The 18709-nt window shown below is 46.2% G+C and overlaps 2 protein-coding genes across 8 annotated transcripts in view; one reads left to right on the top strand and one right to left on the bottom strand.

Moving 5' to 3' along the window:
- PIGW (phosphatidylinositol glycan anchor biosynthesis class W) overlaps window positions 1-18709 on the bottom strand; it is a 40887-nt gene continuing 22178 nt past the window's right edge. For 3 of the 4 annotated variants that reach the window (XM_042966866.1, XM_042966867.1, XM_042966865.1), the window contains one exon: window positions 1-1904. In XM_042966866.1, the coding sequence (XP_042822800.1) occupies window positions 385-1890 (1506 nt within the window). In that variant the 5' untranslated portion in view covers window positions 1891-1904 and the 3' untranslated portion in view covers window positions 1-384. Of the gene's footprint in view, window positions 1905-3141; window positions 3389-18709 lie in introns of those variants that run through there. The other variant, XM_007096013.3, reaches the window with a different exon arrangement.
- MYO19 (myosin XIX) overlaps window positions 3494-18709 on the top strand; it is a 31335-nt gene continuing 16119 nt past the window's right edge. For 2 of the 4 annotated variants that reach the window (XM_042966855.1, XM_042966852.1), the window contains exons 1-6: window positions 10004-10154; window positions 10609-10757; window positions 12521-12634; window positions 16753-16885; window positions 17562-17631; window positions 18183-18285. In XM_042966855.1, coding sequence (XP_042822789.1) covers window positions 10004-10154; window positions 10609-10757; window positions 12521-12634; window positions 16753-16885; window positions 17562-17631; window positions 18183-18285 — 720 coding nt within the window. Of the gene's footprint in view, window positions 4755-5970; window positions 6124-10003; window positions 10155-10608; window positions 10758-12520; window positions 12635-16752; window positions 16886-17561; window positions 17632-18182; window positions 18286-18709 lie in introns of those variants that run through there. The other 2 variants (XM_042966853.1, XM_042966851.1) reach the window with 2 other exon arrangements.

Below are 18709 nucleotides of genomic sequence, written 5' to 3' on the forward strand. Positions count from 1 at the left end.
TAAATTTTATTATAAAAGTCATACAATAAATTCACATTGAGATGTTTTCATGTAAATGTTATAAGTCATACAATAAAAAAATACAGAATGGTATGTAATAAGATAGAAAGTAAAAATCCCCCTCACCCTCCAATCTTTCAGTGTCACAACTGCAGTTTCTTTAAAATACTGAAATTTAATAAATATTCTAACGAGTCACAAGACTTGTTTCTCTATTGGTTTGTTTTATATAGTGTTGAGACACATTAAAACATTAAGCATCATTTATAGAGGGTTGAAAAAAATATGGTTAACACTGGGTTGCCAAAAGCCCATTTTCTTCACATTTAATATTCTTCCTCATTAAAATATTGCTCTACCACAGGTACTTCCTACCCATACTGATCACCAAAATTTTATTGTCTTATCTTGCAAGTGTAGCACATATATAATTAAACAGTTGGTAAACATATAGAGATTGAGCACAAATAAGGCCCACAAAGTACTGCTGTGTAATGTATCTATCAACAGGTTGATCAGACCAGTAGTTATATTTGACAGCAAGAAAAAAATTAACTGGTTTCTGTTCATAGCTGTGATTAAACAAAGACTGGGTTCCTTTCTTTCAGCTTCAGAGACCAGAGATTCTAAATGTTTTTTATTTGTGACAGACGAATGGATCAGTTTCCAAGAACATGGTACCACAGCCTCTTTAATTAGAAATTTGGCAAAACTCAAAATTATATCACCCAGTAATAAACTACTAAGAAGGATCAGGCTAGAAGCAACTATCCAAATACAAAAGGCTAAATTGGCCATTCTCCGAGATACTACTTCTACATTTACCTGAACTATGTAGAGAGATATGAAGAGACTAATAGCTGTCAGCAAAATACAGTGGGCTCCTTTTATCCAGTCTTTGACATGTGATCTTTTTTTAAGCATATATGACCCTGTTTGCACGCCAGCCATATGAATTGCCACATACCCCAAGGTAGAAATTATTCCTTCTCGGTTGGCATTTAATAAACCAACCCTTGTGCCACTACCATCAGTGCCATACAAAATTAACCTTTTCAGTGGGGTAAAGTCAAGGGCCAGCTGGTATAACACAATAATGCTGATTGCCACAATCCAGGATTTATTGAGAGGAAAAATAATCAAAAGCAATGATGTTATCAGTTTCACAACTATTAAGGTAAAGAAAAAGTTCCAATGAACTCCATACTCAGTCAAATGTTCCTGATAGCCTATGGCTTTTATAATGACTAATCGTCCTATTCCTAGGAAGACTAATGGCCAAACAGAGTACAATGACTTTGTAAGATAATAAAATCTGGACTCTTCTGTGTATTTTTTCCTAACTTCTGGACAAACCATTGCAGTCCCAAAAATAAAACCTCCTACTCCAAAATCCATCGCTCCTGTCCCATAGAGCTCAGTTTTGGCAAATCTTCTGGGAAAAAGTGGAAAGTCCACAGCCAAAATGGCAATAGCAGTAAATGTACTGTTAATTACACGGAAACAAGAGATGGCTGGAATGTATTCAGATTCTATACTGATTTTCAAGAATTTTTCAAGCATTTTCTGGACAGGCATTCTGGCACAAGTTCTCCTGCAGTATATTTGATAGAACAGCCCTGCCCCACAGATAATTACAGCAAGGTGCTCAAGGAGGACAAATGAAGACAAAATGGTCAAAGTGGCCACCAGGGGAATTATTAGGAAAACAAAGTCAATGAAGAATCTAGTTCTCCAGGTATGTGAAGAACACAAGTGCTGTGAGAGAATGATCAGGAGCCCTCTGCACACGATACAGAGTGCAGGCAAACACAAGCCCTGGGTGACTTCCAGCACGCTGGTTCCATTGTGGTTACTGACAAAAGCTTCCTTCATCTGCTTCTGAGACATTTTTTTACTTCTTCCTGTGAAAATGAGCAAAGGAATGCATTGGAAAAGCAAAGTTCTTGTGGAATTGACATATATATGAACCTTACTGGATTTTAGCCTTATTCTTAGGTTTCAGAGCAGAACTTTAGGCTGTAATGATTTCAAATCAGAGCAGAAACTAGAATTTGTGATTTTCCTTCCAAAGATTGTGGGAAGAAACCTAACACTAACACATCAGGAAAAGGATGTCATACTACTAGTATGAAATTATTGGTTAAAAACCTTTAGCTATTCTCAGTATAAGGCAGACTCAAAAGGCAATTTTGGATATAACCCCTGAAAATGTTATCAGTCAGCTAGGAATTCCTATTACAAAGTATAGGATAAGTCATTAAGATTTTGTAATACAAATTGAATACACCTAACTAATGACTTCAAGTCAAAGCCAAGAGGGACAGGGAGAGAAGGCATTTAAGTACACCTTGGAGTACTTCAGTTTGTGTGAACAGCCTCTCTGAACCATTGCCTCCAGTACAAAATACTAGTTCTCCAGTGACATCCAGAGCTCCAGGAGTCTCCCTACCTCATTTACATACTTTTTTTTTTCTTTCTTTCTTTTTTTTTTTTAAGAGCACGAGCAAGGGAGGGGAAGAGAGAGAAGGAGACAGGATCTGAAGCAGGCTCCACTCTGACAGCAGAAAGCCCAATGTGGGGCTGGAACTCCCAAGCTGCGAGCTCACGACCTGAGTCGAAGTTGACTGCCCAACCGATGAAGCCACCTGGGCGCCCCTACAGCCAGTTTTAACCAGTTTTCAGGTTAAGGTGTAGATAGGTAGAATGGATGCTAATACTGGGGAAAGGGGCGAGGGCAGGGAGGCATGGGTGTATGGCACACACTAGTGTTAGTGGTTCAAAGGGATGTAAAACACCTTTCTGTCATGTATCAGTGTCTGAAAAGTGGCACACAGGAAGAAGTTTGTTGACTAAACCAGAACCATGTTGAACAAATGAATGCATACATGCCTGATGGTCTGAGCCAACAACAATATCTCACTGTAACAAACCGATACTAGTGGGGACGCGCAGCTGGGTGGCTCAGTCAGTTGAGCTCGGACTCGATTTCCAGGCCGGTCATGATCCCAGGGTGGTGGGATCGAGCCCTGTGGCTGGCTCCACTCTACCAGCTTGAGAGTCTCTCTGCTTTTGTCCCCCCACCCTCTCACGTGCACTTTCTCTTGCTTTCTCAAATTAAAAAAAATTTTAAAAACTGGCCTTTAAAAATAAAGGAGTCCTTTCCCCGTCTGACACGGCTGTGGCGGCCCTTACACTTCACGTGCCTTCGGTGTCTCGGCGCCCTGGCAGTTTAGCCCTCTATGAGCCCCGCTGCCAGGCTCCCACCGCAGCCGCACAGCCCCCTGGGAGCAACCCGCTTCCGCCTCCCGAGCCCGGCTTCCGGCCGAGGTGGGGCGCCTGCGCTTCCCGGCGGGTGGATTCTGCGCGCGCGCCCCGCCCAGGACTGGAGCCAGTTTCCTGGCCCCGACGTCTCCCCATGCCTGTTCTTTCCGGTGGTGGGCTTGCTGCGCCCCGGTCCGTCAGAGGAGCCTGGGCGGAGCAGGCGCGTCACGCGTCTCACCGCACCCTCTCGAACCCTTTGACGGGGCTCTGTCGGAGTGGTGGGGTCTGAGGCCCTGGCTCAGTGTTCAACCACGGGGTCCTCTACTGAAGGACCCCACGGCCCTGTGAGGCCCCGGAAGCCCTGCTTCTCCCGCCAGAACACGGGAGGCCTGCGGCTCATCCCCATCTTACCCCAGCTTCTCAAAATAGTTTGTCCCACCTGAAGCCCTAACTCAGACCCCGGCATCCCCAGCGGGCCACGTGCGCTCCGCGCCGCCGGTGCGCGCCCCGCCTTGGGGGAGGAGCCGGCCCGCTCCGGCCACTGTGTCAGAGCAGCAGCCAGCTCGTGTGCTCCGGCCGCCCAGGCTTCCTCTCCACCCCGGCTCGCTCCCGCCCTTTCCTCTTCCCTTTCATTCCCAGGCTCTTCCCGCCGCCTCTCCCGGCTCGCCCGCCTTCGCAGTCGGCTTGGCGGCTCAAGCCGTGGGACCGGTGAGTGTCACCCCCAGCCCAGATCCGAAGCGCTTTGCGACCCCGAAGGGGCAGGTTTGTCCATGGAGCGCTGAGGAACAGGGGGCGTCTTCCTCTCCCTTTTCCCATTTCCTTTTTGACCGTCTCTTATCTCAGGAGAGGGCAGCCCAGCTCCTGGCCCCTGCCAAGAACAAGAACCTTCTATGGTCACCCTCCACCTCTCCACCTTGTTGGCAGGAGGCGGCCCGAAGTAGGGGAAAGGTCTCAGCTGGTAGGCTGAGTCCCGGCTCCTGCCCCTCTCCTCGTCCTCCTAGGGACAGGGAAGGGGCGGCTGGTACCGGGAAGCGTCAAGGTAGCCGCGCCCTTGGCTAGGGTCACATCCACCTTCCTGGGAAGGACGTACTCTCCCCGTGCCAGGTGCTTCCGGAGCGGCACCTTGTCCAGAGAGGAAGTCCTGGTTCCCGCCGTGAACCTGGGGATGGCCCCCCTTGGGTTCCCAGGACCCTCACCCAGATTTTCTCGTCTGCCCTCCCACTGCCCTCTAAGCCCAGGAGGAACCTGAGGCTGGGGAGGAGGAGCCTAGTGATCAGGTTGCTTCTTGCCTTGGTGTTTCATCTGTTCATTACCATCGCTGTTCTACCCACGGTGGTCACACCCTTTCCAGAAATTCTAGGCAGGTAACCGCGAAAACTGGAGAGAGCAAGAGCTGGGAGAACTGGAGAAAACCGCTCTCATCTGACTTGACTCTGGCTATGAACGAACGCTGCATCGTAATAAACAACTTTTGCAAAGCTGCTTCTGAGGTACTAGCCCATTTGATCCTTAACTCAGCATTTTGAGGTGTAGATATTAGTATTACTTTTTGCCAACGAGTAAACGGAATAAGGTTTAGAGAGCTAGTGTGATCTGCCTTGCAGGAGTTGTGGTCTTTCGTTTCTAACTCCACAACCTATTATGCTCCCCCTTTGATCCTCTCTTAAAATGAGCTTCGAGTTGAGGGAGCTTTGTTCTCCTTGAGTCTTGGTTGGCCTCCTCATGGCTCTCTCTTAGACAGCATATGGTTAGTGTCCAAGGTGAATGTGCCCAACACATTTCTGATGCCCTCTCTCCTTTTTCCAGTTTCCGTGAAGTCCTTATCCCTGAGTTCTTTCAAATGCTGGATGTATTCAGAGCCTCAAAAAAGCCTCTGCCAGGGTTAATTCATTACAGACACCCCTCATCCTCATCCCTTCTTGCTAGGGAGGTGTGAGATCTGGGAAATTCTGAGTCTGAGGGTCATTTACAATTTTTCAGAAATTGGCCTGGGTACAGCCTCACAACGCTCCGTCTCTGAGACAGATTTTCCTCTGAAATCCTTGCCTTCTTAACGTTGACACTGGACTGTTCTACCTGATTAGTGTCCCCAAATGGATTATCTGTCTTGAGTAGTACTAACAATATTCCCCCTCTGAGTGAATATTCAGATTTGTACTCCCATGACATCAATGACCTTCACAACCCACCTGAAGGTTACCTTGTAAGGTAGATTTTACTATCCCCATTTTCAAGATGAGGGATCAAGGTGGGCCAGGAAGGTGATGTGGCTGTCCTATGAATGACTGAGCTGTGATTTTGCTCCCTTACAACAACTTTCCTAGAGGATCAGGAATTGACTCCAGCCTCCCTGCTCTATCAGTTACTGACTATACTAAAATAGGATGTGGAGAGGATAGGACATGAGACTTCTCTGTCTCCTAGTGTCTTCATCCTCCATGGCACACTGACTCAGAACATATGTAGCCCTACCTCAAACCCCTGTAGTAAAACTGGCCCTGAAGGAGCCCCGGGAGCCTCTCGAGGTTCTCATAAAAGTTTTCCCTGTTCCCTAATTGGCAGGGGATAGGACAGCCTTTTCCTCTTTGCCCAGGCTTGCCCTGGTTCTCATTGCAGTTCCTCATGCTTGGTGGGAGGAGCAAGAGTGAGTCACCCTGGAGAAGCCCTTACCTGTGTGTGGCCCTTGTTTTCTCTCTCATGTCATAGGCTCTGGGGGTGACTCTTCTCAGATTCCTCTGGAACTAAGCCCTTTGCTGGACCCATGCTCCAGCCTGTGCCCCCATGACCAGGTGGATAGAACTCCTTGTGTCTATGACCCAGAACCCTGGCTGACCACATTGAAGCAGGATGCTCCAGCAGGTAAAACCTCACCTTTGGGTAACCTAGGCCCTGAAGCACCTAAGGCATCTTCCCATCTGTCACTTGGCTGAGTGAAATTTCCACTTGCCCTGACCTGGAAGGGAAAGATCCCTTAGAGGTTTTTTCTTTTTTTCTCTTTTCATGTAGTCACTCCAGTCACTTTTCATTTGTCATTGAGAATCTTTTCCTGATACCTAATTTGAATCTCTCTTATTATGGTCTTTGGCTCTTTTTCCTGGGAATGGTAAGATGGGATTGGTAGGGGAATCCTGAAGGCACTTTGATGATTTCATAAGCCTGAACCAGTGAGGGAGTCCTGAGAAATGTCCCTGCCAGCCTGAACTGTTGAGGTACAATGAAAGCCTGGGGCTTCCAAGAGGAGGTGTTCTTTGAAGCTGAACCTTAAAGAATATGTAGGAAGTAGACGGGGGAGAAGGGAAATAAGTACTCCAGGCAAAGAGGTCAGCTTGTGCAAAAATGTGGGTGAAGATGTCTATGTGGAAATATAGAAGAATTCTGATGAATGGATCATGAGTGAGGGGTTGCTATTGTGACATGAAACCTGCCCTTACTCCAGGCCTCTGCCTCCTTAAAAAGGCTACTATGGCCTCAGCCTTGCAGGATTCCAAATCACCCATCTCCTATCCATATCATCCTTCCTATGCACCTCTCTGTCCAGAGAATGCCAGTAGATATTCGCTGAATTTTTACAAAATGTTGCCAGGCACTGGGCTGAGGCAGATGTTTAAGGTGATACCTGCTCTCTAGGAGCTCACAGTCTAGTGGACTCCTAGGCAGGTGAGTGCCTGAGACTTAATCAGGATAACCAAGTGTGAAGCCAGGCAGCCTCAAGGGAGCCCTAATAGACACTACTACTTGATCATCTTCCAGACTTTTGTGTCATGAAATGGGCTTGAGACTGCAGAGAAGTCGGTGAGACAGTTGTCTGCGCTGGCTTTTTCTGTTTGTTTTTAACTTTTTTTTTTTTTTTTCTTATTAAGAAAGTAGTAATGGGGTGCCTGGGTAGCTCAGTTGGTTAAGTGTCCAGCTCTTGATTTTGGCTCAGCTCATGATCTGACAGTTTGTGGGATTAAGTCCCAGGTTGGGCTCTGTGTTGACAGCATTGGGATTCTCTATCCCTCTCTCTCTGCCCCTCCCCAGCTCTCGAGCATACTCTCTCTTTCAAAATATATAAACATTTTTGTTTTTTTTTTAAAGCAGTAATGTTCATCACAACCATACTAGCAAGCTTCTCTGTGTTGAGCCCTTGCTATGTAGTGGGTAGTATGCTAAGCATCTTACATGTATAATTTTGTTTAGTCCTCAAACAAGTTACAATGTTATATGTACAGTGCTACTCTATCCCCATTTTGGAGATAAGGCTCAGAGAGGTTAAGTGACTTATTCAAGGTCACATTCACTATAAGCGGTGTAGAAAATATAAGCAAAAAGAACATTAAATTTTAATTGGGGTGGCTGGGTGGCTCAGTTGGTTAAGTTAAGCGGTGTAGAAAATATAAGCAAAAAGAACATTAAATTTTAATTGGGGTGGCTGGGTGGCTCAGTTGGTTAAGTGTCCAACTTCTGATTTCGGCTCAGGTCGTAATCTCATAGTTCATGGGTTCAAGCCCCGCATTGGGCTTCATTTCACACTGACAGTGCAGAGCCTGCTTGGGAGTCTCTCTGTGCCCCTTCCCCACTCATGCATGCATGTGCTCTTGCTCTCTCGCTCTCTAAATAAACCTTAAGATTACCCATAATTTTACTACCCAGAGATAACATTTTAGAAAATATCCTGTATTTTTTTCCCTAAATATATATATATATTTAAAAGATTTGAAGCTATCATACTTTTTTGTAACCTATTTTACTTCATTGTAAGGATATACTATAAATTGTCTACCATTTGGTCATTTGGGTTGTTTTCAGTTTGCTTTACAATTACAAATAGCTGAATATATACTGAATCTTCTTATGGCCTTTACATAGGACTGTTTTCTTTTTTTTTTTTAATTTTTTTTTTAATGTTTATTTATTTTTGAGAGAGACAGAGACAGAATGTGAGTGGGTTAGGGGCAGAGAGAGAGGGAGACACAGAAACAGAAGCAGGCTCCAGGCTCTGAGCTGTCAGCACAGAGCCCGACACAGGGCTCGAACTCACGAGCTGTGAAATCATGACCTGAGCCGAAGTCGGATGCTCAACCGACTGAGCCACCCAGGCGCCCCAGGACCGTTTTCTAAAAGCAGAATTGCAGGCTTAAGAGGCATGTGTAGTTTTTAGGCATTGACATATTATTGCCTAATTAAAGAAGAGCTGCTTTTAAAAGAATAATAATAGCTAACTTTTGGGGCATATGCCAGGTGCCTTCTCTAAATATTGATGTGCTTATTAGTGTCTGAGGTAGGTGCTACCACCATTCCCATTTTACAGATGAGGAAAATTGAGGGACAGAGAGATTAAGGAACTTACATAACATTGTACAACTAGGCAGTGGTAGAATCTGGATTCAAATCCAGGCAATCTAGCTTTCAGGTCCAGGCTCTTGACCATTATACTTAGCTACTTCCTTGGTTGGATCAGAGCTGATCACAAATGATGGCTCAGATTGTGATTTTTACCCGTCTAGAACAGAGGGATTTGCATGGATCCAGCCATGCTCTGACCTTAGCATTTATCCTGGAGGCCAAGAGCCTACTTTGTGGATTATGGTGGGCCCAAATTCAGAAAACAGGCAATATCTTTGGAAGGAAACTTGTTGCTGGGCCTCTCAGATGATACTTGCCACCTTGGCTAGCGGGGGTTGAACTTTTAATGTTCACTAATCTCATTGGAAACCTACACAGGTCATATCATGTACTCCTTTCTCCAAAAGCAGATTTCAGCCAGGTGCTACTACCTTATATTCTCCACCCCATCTTTCCTGCAGTCTTCAGAGAGATAGGAGGAGAAATGGGACCATGAGAGGAAAATGGAAAGAGAAAACATGTGGAAAGTGTAGGCATAAAGGATGAGCAAGGGTGAAGGAGAAAGGGCCTTTTCCTCTTGGTACCTATTCTTAACCTCATCCAACTTCCAAGCCAGTCTCCCTCTCAAAAAGACCCAGGGCAGAGGAAACTAATTAAATAGCCAGGCTAAATTTAAGCCCCAAGAGCCAGGTGATGAAGGTGTGGGGCTACCTCACAGCTGATTTTTTATCACAAGCTAAATGGTCTCTTTCCAAAAAGGCCCAAACCATGATTCTTTTTTTGTGTGTCCCCCTACAGCAGCCCCCAACCTTGGGCCCCACCCCTGCCAGGCCTAGTAAGGCTGGTAGCTGGCCAGCCTGAAAGCTGGAGCTCATCCAGAGGAGAGGGGATAGAATTTATTCATTTATTGAGTACACACTATGTGCCAGGCACTAAATGCTTTGTGTATCTCTTCTTTTTTTTAATTATTATTATTTTTAGAGAGAGTGTGCAAGCTGGGGAAAGGGGCAGAGGGAGAGAGAATCCCAAGCAGGCTCCACGCTGTCAGCACAGATCCCAACGCACGATCCTGGGATCATGACCTGAGCCAAAATTAAGAGTTGGACGCTCAACTGACTGAGCCACCCAGGTGCCCCTATATCTTCCTATTTTTCTGTCCAGTAGCCCTGTGAGTGAAGTGGTTTTATTTTCTTTTATTTACAAATGAAGAAGCTGTGGCTCAGTGAAGTTAAGTAGCTTACCCAGGTTCATAGGCTTAGTAAGTGGCAGACCTGAAATATGAACCCCAGCCAGCCTATGTTATTAGTGTCTGAGGTAGTAGAACTAGAAGCCTGTTCTCTTGCTGCTATATAGGCCCCCTACCCCTACATTGCTGCCAGCTGGTCTCAGTCCCAGCTTTCATGGCCCTCTTCTCATGGCCTCTCAGGTTAATGGCCACAGTTCAGGCTCTGATGCCCAAGGAGGAAAATCCCTCAGAGAAGACCTACAGGAGTTCCTGGGCGGGGAGGCCCTGTTGCACGAGCTGGATGACCTCACCAAGGTGAATCCTGTGACGCTGGAGACAGGTATGGGCCTCCCTGTCCTTAAGAGTGCCATCTCTAAGGGGTGCCTGGCTGACTCAGTCAGTGGAGCATATGATTCTTGATGTCAAGCCCCATGTTGGGCGTAGAGATTACTTAAAAATAAAATCTTAAAAAAAAAAAAAGTGCCCTCTCCAAGAGGGTGGAGATGTGATGTGGGGATTCAGCCAGCTTCCCCTGGTCAGAACAAGGCAGACAGGACTCCTCACCTGGAGCCAAATGGGCTGCTCCAGACCTTTGTCTGGCAGCTGCACCCAGGCTCCCCAGGGCAGACTTTGCTCCGGATTTGGGTCTCATCTTAATTAGATCTTGGACCTATTCATCAGGGAGCTGCTGGGATCTAAAGGCATTTGGCTAATTGCAAAGGTAGCGCTGTTAGGCTAGTGTTTGTCTATGTTTGTATTTGAGCCACAGTTTGCTAAAGGTGCCTCTGCTTCAGTTCTGAGGTGTTTGCAGGCTCGGTACGCAGCGGACATGTTCTACACCAGTGCTGGCTGCACCTTGGTGGCTCTGAACCCCTTCAAGCCTGTGCCTCAGCTCTACTCACCAGCACTGATGAGAGAGTACCACGCTGCTCCTCAGCCCCAGGTAAGCCTCAGCCACTTCCTGGGCCTCAGGGCTCTGCCATGTCCCCCTGGGCCTCCTTACAGCATCTTCATCGTTATCCACCTATTCACCAGCCATGCAGTAGTTCAGAGTCTGCTGGTGCCATGGCCCTGCCCACCAGGAGATTGAATTTTGGACACATGACAGTAGGTGCAAAGTGGGAGATAAATACTTGTTTAACTGAGTTTGGAACCTAAAATAAGGGTATGGGATAATAGATTTTTGTCTTATGTGTGACTTTATTAATAGGAAAGAATTTACAAAGGTATATTTGTGTATTTAATAAACCACATTTTTGAAAAGAAGAAAATTACATGTGATTAGGACTGCCCTAGAAAACTCTGCATGTGTTCCTCTTCGCTGAGAAAAATGAGAGGAGTAAATGCTGATGGGATGGAGGTGGTACAGGCAGGGAATTGGCTAGTTGGTGTTTAAGTGCATGATGTGTTCAGGGAGAGGCAAGAGCAAATGTGCTGGCAGGAAGGCTGCTGTCAAGGAGAGAAGTAGTAGATGAGATGGGAGATGAGATAAGAAGGGTCTGAAGCAGGCAGAGTGAATCTACAGTGCTTTGTCCCCAGGGACTGACTAGAGCTGGTTCAGGAAAGTAAAACAGGATATAGGGAGTCAGTCCCCAGGGACTGACTAGAGTTAGGTTCAGGAAAGTAAAACAGGATATAGGGAGAACAGTTGGAAGCTTTTAACAGTTCAGGCAAGAGGTGGCAGGGGCAGGTGCAGAGGGATGGCTCTGACACCATCCAGAATGGTGCCTTTTCCCTTCAGGAAGCTGTGGGTAGGTGGTAATTGCTAGGCAGGCAGTGCTGGGCTGGCTAGGCATCATGCAGTTGGCATCGCCCTCCTGAAGCTCGTGTGTGGTTAAGTGTCCAAGTGGACTCTTTGGGAAGTCTGCTCTGAGAGCCCATGTCTCACTGACTGACTCCTTCTTCAAAGGCAAAAGCCATGTCATGGTTACCTATCTCCCCAGTGCCTGGTTTAATGCCCAGCACATTGAGGATAATTAAATACCTGTTGATGGAAAGAACAGTGGCCTTGGAATTTAAATCACATGGTTGTATTTACTTGCTGAGAGACCTTGGAAAGGTTATTTAGCCCCTCCAAACCTCAGATTTCTCATTTATACAATAGGATTAGCTATGTAACTAATGCACAGATTTTTAAAAAAAATTTTTAATGCTTTTTTTCTTTTTGAGAGAGAGAGAGAGAGAGATGAGTGAGAGCAGGGGAGGGGAAGAGAAAGAGGGATACCCAGAATCCGAAGCAGGCTTCAGACTGAGCTGACAGCACAGGGCATGACGTGAGGCTGGAGCCCATGAATTGCAGGCTCGTGACCTGAGCTGGGGTTGGATGCTTAACCGATTGAGCCATCCAGGTGCCCCTAATGCATAGATTTTTTAGGCAGTAACTTGTAGGAAAATTCTTTGCATGCTACAAAGTACAATAACATAAAATAATAAATAGCAGAAAAAGACTATTAAGATGGTAGGACAGAGTGTTAAGGTTATAGACTGGTCAAGGCCAGCACTGCTTCCAGTCTGAGAGAAGATGGGTAATTATAGCCAGCATAGGGGTCCCATAGTTTGGTCTAACACTGTTACAGCCAGGAAGTTTTTCTAGAGGAAGCCTCCTTGTACTGCTGTTGGCAGCCTCCCCATTTCAGCCATCATTGGATCAGCTACTATTTGGAGACAGTCATTCCCTCATGTGACCTTTACCCCTTGATGTTCTAGAAACTGAGGCCTCACATCTTTGCTGTGGGTGAACAGACCTATAGGAATGTCCAGAGCCTGATCGAACCAGTCAACCAGTCTATCATTGTCAGCGGAGAGAGTGGTGCTGGAAAGGTAAGGAGGGCCTCTTTCCCACCCTCTCAATTTCGTGACTGGTGGGGGTGGTAGAAAGGAAGGAGTGGAGTTGTTTGCTGCCTAGTCCAGATAGGCAGATAGGCTGGCTCAAACAGAAAGTCACTGTGCAGTGGTGGGCAAGCACTGGGCAGGAAGTCAGGAGACAGGGTTCTAGTCCAGGCTCTTCCATGTAACCCTGGGTAAGATACTTTCTTTCTCAGTCTTCCTTTTCTTATCAAATGTCTCAGCCCTTGCGGTTCCTGGGTGTTTCAGTTGGTTAAGCATCTGATTTCAGCTCAGGTTATGATCTCATGATTCGTGGGTCCAAGCCCCATGTTGGGCTCTGTGCTAATAGCTCAGAGCCTGGAGCCTGCTTCAGATTCTGTGTCTCCCTCTCTCTCTCTCTCTCTGCCCCTCACCTGCTCGCACTCTCTCTCTCAAAAATAAATGTTAAAAAAAATTACAAAACAAAAAATAGTCTCAGCTCTGGGGCACCTGGGTGGCTCAGTTGGTTAAGCGTCTGCCTTCGGCTCAGGTCATGATCTCATGGTTTGTGAGTTCGAGCCCCACATTGGGCTCTCTGCTGTCCACACAGTGCCTGCTTTGGATCCTCTGTACCCCTCTCTTTCTGCCTCTCTCTCTCTCTCAAAAATAAATAAATAAAACTTCAAAAATGTTAAAAACAAAAAAAAGGTCTCCTCTCTGACACCATTGGAAACAGAGGTCAGCTATTGGGATTCCAGAATAGTGGTTAAGAACACATTAGAAAGGTATTTAGCTTCTGCAAACCTCAGTTCTTTCACTTGTAAAATGATAAGGACAGGAGGACCAACACCTAACTCCTGGGACTCCAATGACAGTTAAATGAACAAGTGCACATAGGCACTTGGTGGCATGCTTGGCACATGGCAGAACTCCTCTAAAGTAGCTGGGGTGACTTGTGGGAAAGGGTTTATTGGAGGAGCCCACTTGTATCCTCGGGTTCCCCATGATGGCAAGGGCAGTGCATCAGGCCAGTTGTGGCGAAGGACAGAAGCATTTGATATGATCAACTGGCCCCCTAGGTGGCAGAACCACAAATGAGACAGAATGTTGCACAGGGATGGTTAAGGAGTTGAACAGCTGGTCAGAGGAGGCCAGTGGGCCAGGCCTCACCACCTTCTTGCCAAGCCTCACCTAGCCACCCCACCCTTTCCACAATGCTTTTACCCTCACAAGAGATTCTTTTTTTTTTTTTTTTTTTTTTTTAAGTTTATTTTTGAGAGAGAAAGCATGAACGGGGGTGGGGCAGAGAGGGAAAGAGAATTCATGCTGTCAGTACAGAGCCCAACACAGGGCTCGATCCCATGAACTGTGAGATCATGACCTGAGCTGAAATCAAGTTGGATGCTTAACCAACTGAGCCACCCAGGCATCCCCACAAGGAATTCTTTAGAACATAAACTGCTTCTGCTTATACTCACATATGAGAGAATTGCTGAGTACTGAGTACCTGGCAGCTTCTAGGCCGTGGGCTAGCCACTGAAGAGTGGCAGGGGGAGGAAAGAGATGGAAAATGCAAAATATAGCTTTTAGAGGGCTCAGTCCACTGGGAAAGATAGGCAAGGAAACAGGTGAAGACGGTAAGCTGCAGGGAAGGCAGCTTGGACTTGGATGTGGAGAGGATCTTTAAGAGCTCCATCAAGGTAGCCAGTACAATAGCTCATACCCAGCTCCTAGAGAAAGCTTATTGTCCTCCAGAGCAATTGTGGGGCGCTGAGGCTGTACCTGGCCTGAAACCCATGCAACCAAAGTACTGTAGCCCTTTATTGAGCAGCCACTATGTTCATGTGCTGGGTCTGTATGGTTTTTTTCATTTATTTTTAATAAGTAGTAGCATAGTTACATAGTTCAAAAATCAAGTGTACTGCAAGGCTTACAAAGAAAAATAGCAACCCCACCCCATATCTCTCAAGACTATTCCCTCTCTCCAGAGGCAACGACTTTCACATCTTCTAGCAGTTTATTTGGGTGTTTGCATCTGTATTTCTAAACAATATGCTTATATTGTTAATTTTTCAGTTTTTGACCTTATCTGTTCACTTCCTAGTATGATTAAGGTACCTGGGTGGTTCAGTCGGTTAAGTATCCAACTTTGGCTTGGGTCATGATCTCATGGTTTGTGGGATCGAGCCCCACATTGGGCTCTGTGCTGACAGCCTGGAGCCCGCTTCGGATTCTGTGTCTCCCTCTCTCTCTGCCCTCCCCTGTTTATACACTCTCTCTCTCACTCAAAAATAAACAAACATGAAAAGAATTAAAAAAAAAAAAAAAAAGATTTAGCCCTATTTCTCTGCCCCCAAATACATAAGTAATTATGTCATGATTTTATTTTTAATGTTTATTTATGTTTGAGAGAGACAGAGACAGAGACTGTGTGTGAGCAGGGGAGGGGCAGAGAGAGAGACAGAATCTGAAGCAGGCTCCAGGTTCTGAGCTGTCAGCACAGAGCCCAATGCGGGGCTCAACCCAGGAACCATGAGATCACCACCTGAGCCAAAGTTGGATGCTCAACCGACTGAGCCACCCAGGCGCCTCTCATGATTTTTAATTAATATGCAGTATTACAGCCATGTATGTATGTATTGTTCACAGCAGAACCGTATAATATACTATCCTTTCTTATATAATTTTTACTTTCCCTCTACTTAATAATTGCCCTTTTTTTTTCACTTGTTTAGTTTCTGTATACCTATTCTGTATTCTATTTAGAATACCTTTCTGTATTCTGTATACCTATTACTAAACTTGTCACCAAAGCTGGACTCACCTGATGGCAAGTATATCAGGTTTTTTGTTTTTTTGTTTTTTTGTCATGGGGGTATTCTTTTGGAGCTCCCAGATCTCCTGCTCCGACCTGGACTGGTGGGAGGCCTGGACTGCCAAGGGCTGTTGCCATGCAATTACTACCTGGGAGCTTCTCTGCTTCGCTCTGGGGATTCCCCAGTTGCCCTCTGTCCTATGACAAACCCCCTTGCTGGAACCCATTGTTTCAACTTCTTTAACAGCCTTGTTTTTATGGAGCACATTCTTTAGTAGCTTCCTGAAAAAAGTGTGTGGAGGGCAAATTTTTGAGTTGCACATCTGAAAATGTTTATTTTGCCTCAAACTTGATATGTTGGCTGGATTATATAATTCCAGGTTGGAAATCATTTTCTTTCCAAATTTATAAGGTTTTTTCTTCTATATTTTTTGAGTGTTGTGATAGAGAGTCCCAGTCCATAATGGTGATTTGTTTCTTCTTTCTAAAAGCCTTTAGAATCTTCATTTTTATCCATAGGTGTTAAAAACTCAGTCTTTATCTTGGTATGGTTTTTGTTTTTTGTTTTTCATTTATTGTGCTGGATATTTTATGTGGGTCTTTTTAACCTGAAAACTCATGTTCTTTTCTTTGGGGAAATTTGTATTATGCTAATAATTTAGTAATTTCCTCCCTCTGTTTTTTCTTTCTTTAACTTCTCTGTTAGTAGGAAGTTTGAGTAATTGTTTAATAGTCTTATTTTTCTCACTTACTCTTCCATCTCTTAATATTTTGTTCTACCTTCTGGGAGCTATTCTCTACCTTACAATTCATTTGAATTTTGCAATTGTGTTGAAAAAAGGTTAATTCTAGCAGTTCTTTTTTTTTTTAAATACCTTTTTTGTTTGTTTATTTTTGAGAGAGCTCACACTAGCACAAGTGGGGGAGGGGCAGTGAGAGAGGGCGACAGAATCTGAAGCAAGCTCCAGGCTCTGAGCTGTCAGTACAGAGCCGAATGTAGGACTCGAACTCATGAGCTATGAGATATGACCTGAGCCGAAGTCAGACGTTTAACTGACTGAGCCACCCAGGTGCCTCTTCCTTGCCTCTTCCTTTATTTCTTAAAGGTGTCCTCTGGAACTAGAAGCAGCAGAAGTGAGCAACCCTCCCATTTCACAGATGAGTGAAGTGCCTTGTCCAAGGACATAGTTAAATTCGCTATTCCCCCATTTGGTCAGCAACATGTCTGGTGGAGAAGAGGGCTCTAGTGGGTACCATATCCTGAGGTCTGGTGGGAGGGAACATGGACTCGTCTCCCACAGGGTTGTTTCTGCTGCAGACATGGACATCCCGCTGCCTGATGAAGTTCTACGCTGTGGTGGCTGCCTCACCCACATCTTTGGAGAGTCACAAAATTGCAGAGAGAATTGAACAGCGCATCTTAAACTCCAACCCTGTCATGGAAGCTTTTGGTGAGCTTGTTGTCCTGTGCATAGTACCTCGGTTCCATTTCTTCTGGGATTTGCCATCTCCCAGGGAGAGGGGTAGTGCTTTGAGAGGAGAGTGTATCACTCACTGCCTTGGACCCTCAACCTCCTTCCAGGTACCCTTGGCCTCCTTCCACTAGAGTCATCCCCTCCTCTAGCCTAGGTAGATGTAACAGTATGCTGGAGAGGACTTTTTGGCTCTCCTAGTTCAAATCCTGTTCTTACATACAGTTTCCTGATGCTTCAGGGAAGAAGGGGACTTATCTAAGAATGCTCATCAGTTATTGTCCATGTTGGGACTTGAGCCTAGATGTGTCAGGCTGGGCCTACAGCTGCCCAGATGTAGGGTGGAGATAGGTTTGTTGTACCTAGATGTTACCTAACTCAGTAGTGACAGCTTGTTGATTTTGGTCCTTTCCCTTCAAAGAAGACAGTCCCCGACCACTGAGACTTGCTCATTCTAGTTCATTGCTAGGAAGTTCTAACTCTCCTGAAACACACTTGCTGAAGCCCGAGTGCCCATTCTCTAGTCCAGTCCCCTGTGACCTGGAAACCCACAAAGGGGCCTTCAGGTGACTTGCAGGTAGAGATGGCCCCCACCTTGGCCCATGAGGACCCTATAAACGTGGGGGAGTGTTATAAACATAGGTGTGATCTGTAGGGAATGCGTGCACACTGAGGAATAACAACAGCAGTCGCTTTGGGAAGTTCATCCAGCTACAGCTGAACAGGTAATGGCTGCTGCCACTCTGGCTGATGGGAGGACTGGGGTGGGGAGTTTGAAAGTGACTGGGGCAGTCTCCAGCCTGGGCTACCCTTATGGGCAGAACCCTGCTCCTCTTGGCATGTAATGTTTGTGGGCTAAATGAGCCTGAGGGTGATCTTTGAACCTAGAGACTTCTAGCTACTCCAGCCTCAGGGACCCAGAGGCAGTATTCTTGTCATGGCCTGTGAGTTCCTCCCGGCTTCACCCTTGCTCGGGGGCTTTGAGTTAAACTACCACCTTTCTGGACTATACCCCTACACTTGAAACTGGGGCTTCTGTTCTTGGTTTGGGATGGGACAAAATGACTTGAGGGCTTGGTCCTGTCCACTGAGCAGGTTGCAGGGGAAAGTTCCAGAACAGCTAAGGGCCTGCTGAGTGGTCCTTGTCCTCAACACCCACTTTAAGTGAAAGAGCTTTGGGGAGAGTGGCTAGATTGCATTCTGGGACAAGATAGTACCTAATAAATGGCTATGGAATGAATAGACCACTAATGGGCTCTGGCCTGCTTGTGCCCAGTGCCCAGCAGATGACTGGAGCTGCAGTCCAGACGTACCTCCTAGAGAAAACTCGAGTGACCTGCCAGGCCTCCAGTGAGAGGAACTTCCACATCTTCTACCAGGTTTGTGTCAGGCTGGGCCCACAGCTGCCCAGATGTAGAGTGGAGATGGGTCTGAGTGTCCAAACCCTCCCCTCCACCCCCACTATGCTCCAGGCCTGCCTCATTACCTGGCTTTCAGTGATGCTGCCCCTTATTCCTGGAAGTTTTATGCAACACTTCTGCCTCACGTTGGACCTCCACTCCCAGGATGGTTTTGACATGGAGATGCATTTGCTTTCTCTGTCAGACCAAAAGGTCCTTGAGACTGGGACTGTGTCACCCTCACCAAACTGAGGACTCCTAGAATGGCAACTGTTTCCAACAGAATGAGGGCTTCCCTAGAACTGTGTCTGATGTGTCTTCCATCAGACTGGGGGTTCCCTAGAGCATGGATAGTACATCTCCCTGCTCTCAGATGGGGACTGGGGGCTCTCTAGACAGGAGT

The sequence above is a fragment of the Panthera tigris genome, chromosome E1, assembly GCF_018350195.1.
Source record: "Panthera tigris isolate Pti1 chromosome E1, P.tigris_Pti1_mat1.1, whole genome shotgun sequence".
NCBI classification, from domain to species: domain Eukaryota; kingdom Metazoa; phylum Chordata; class Mammalia; order Carnivora; family Felidae; genus Panthera; species Panthera tigris.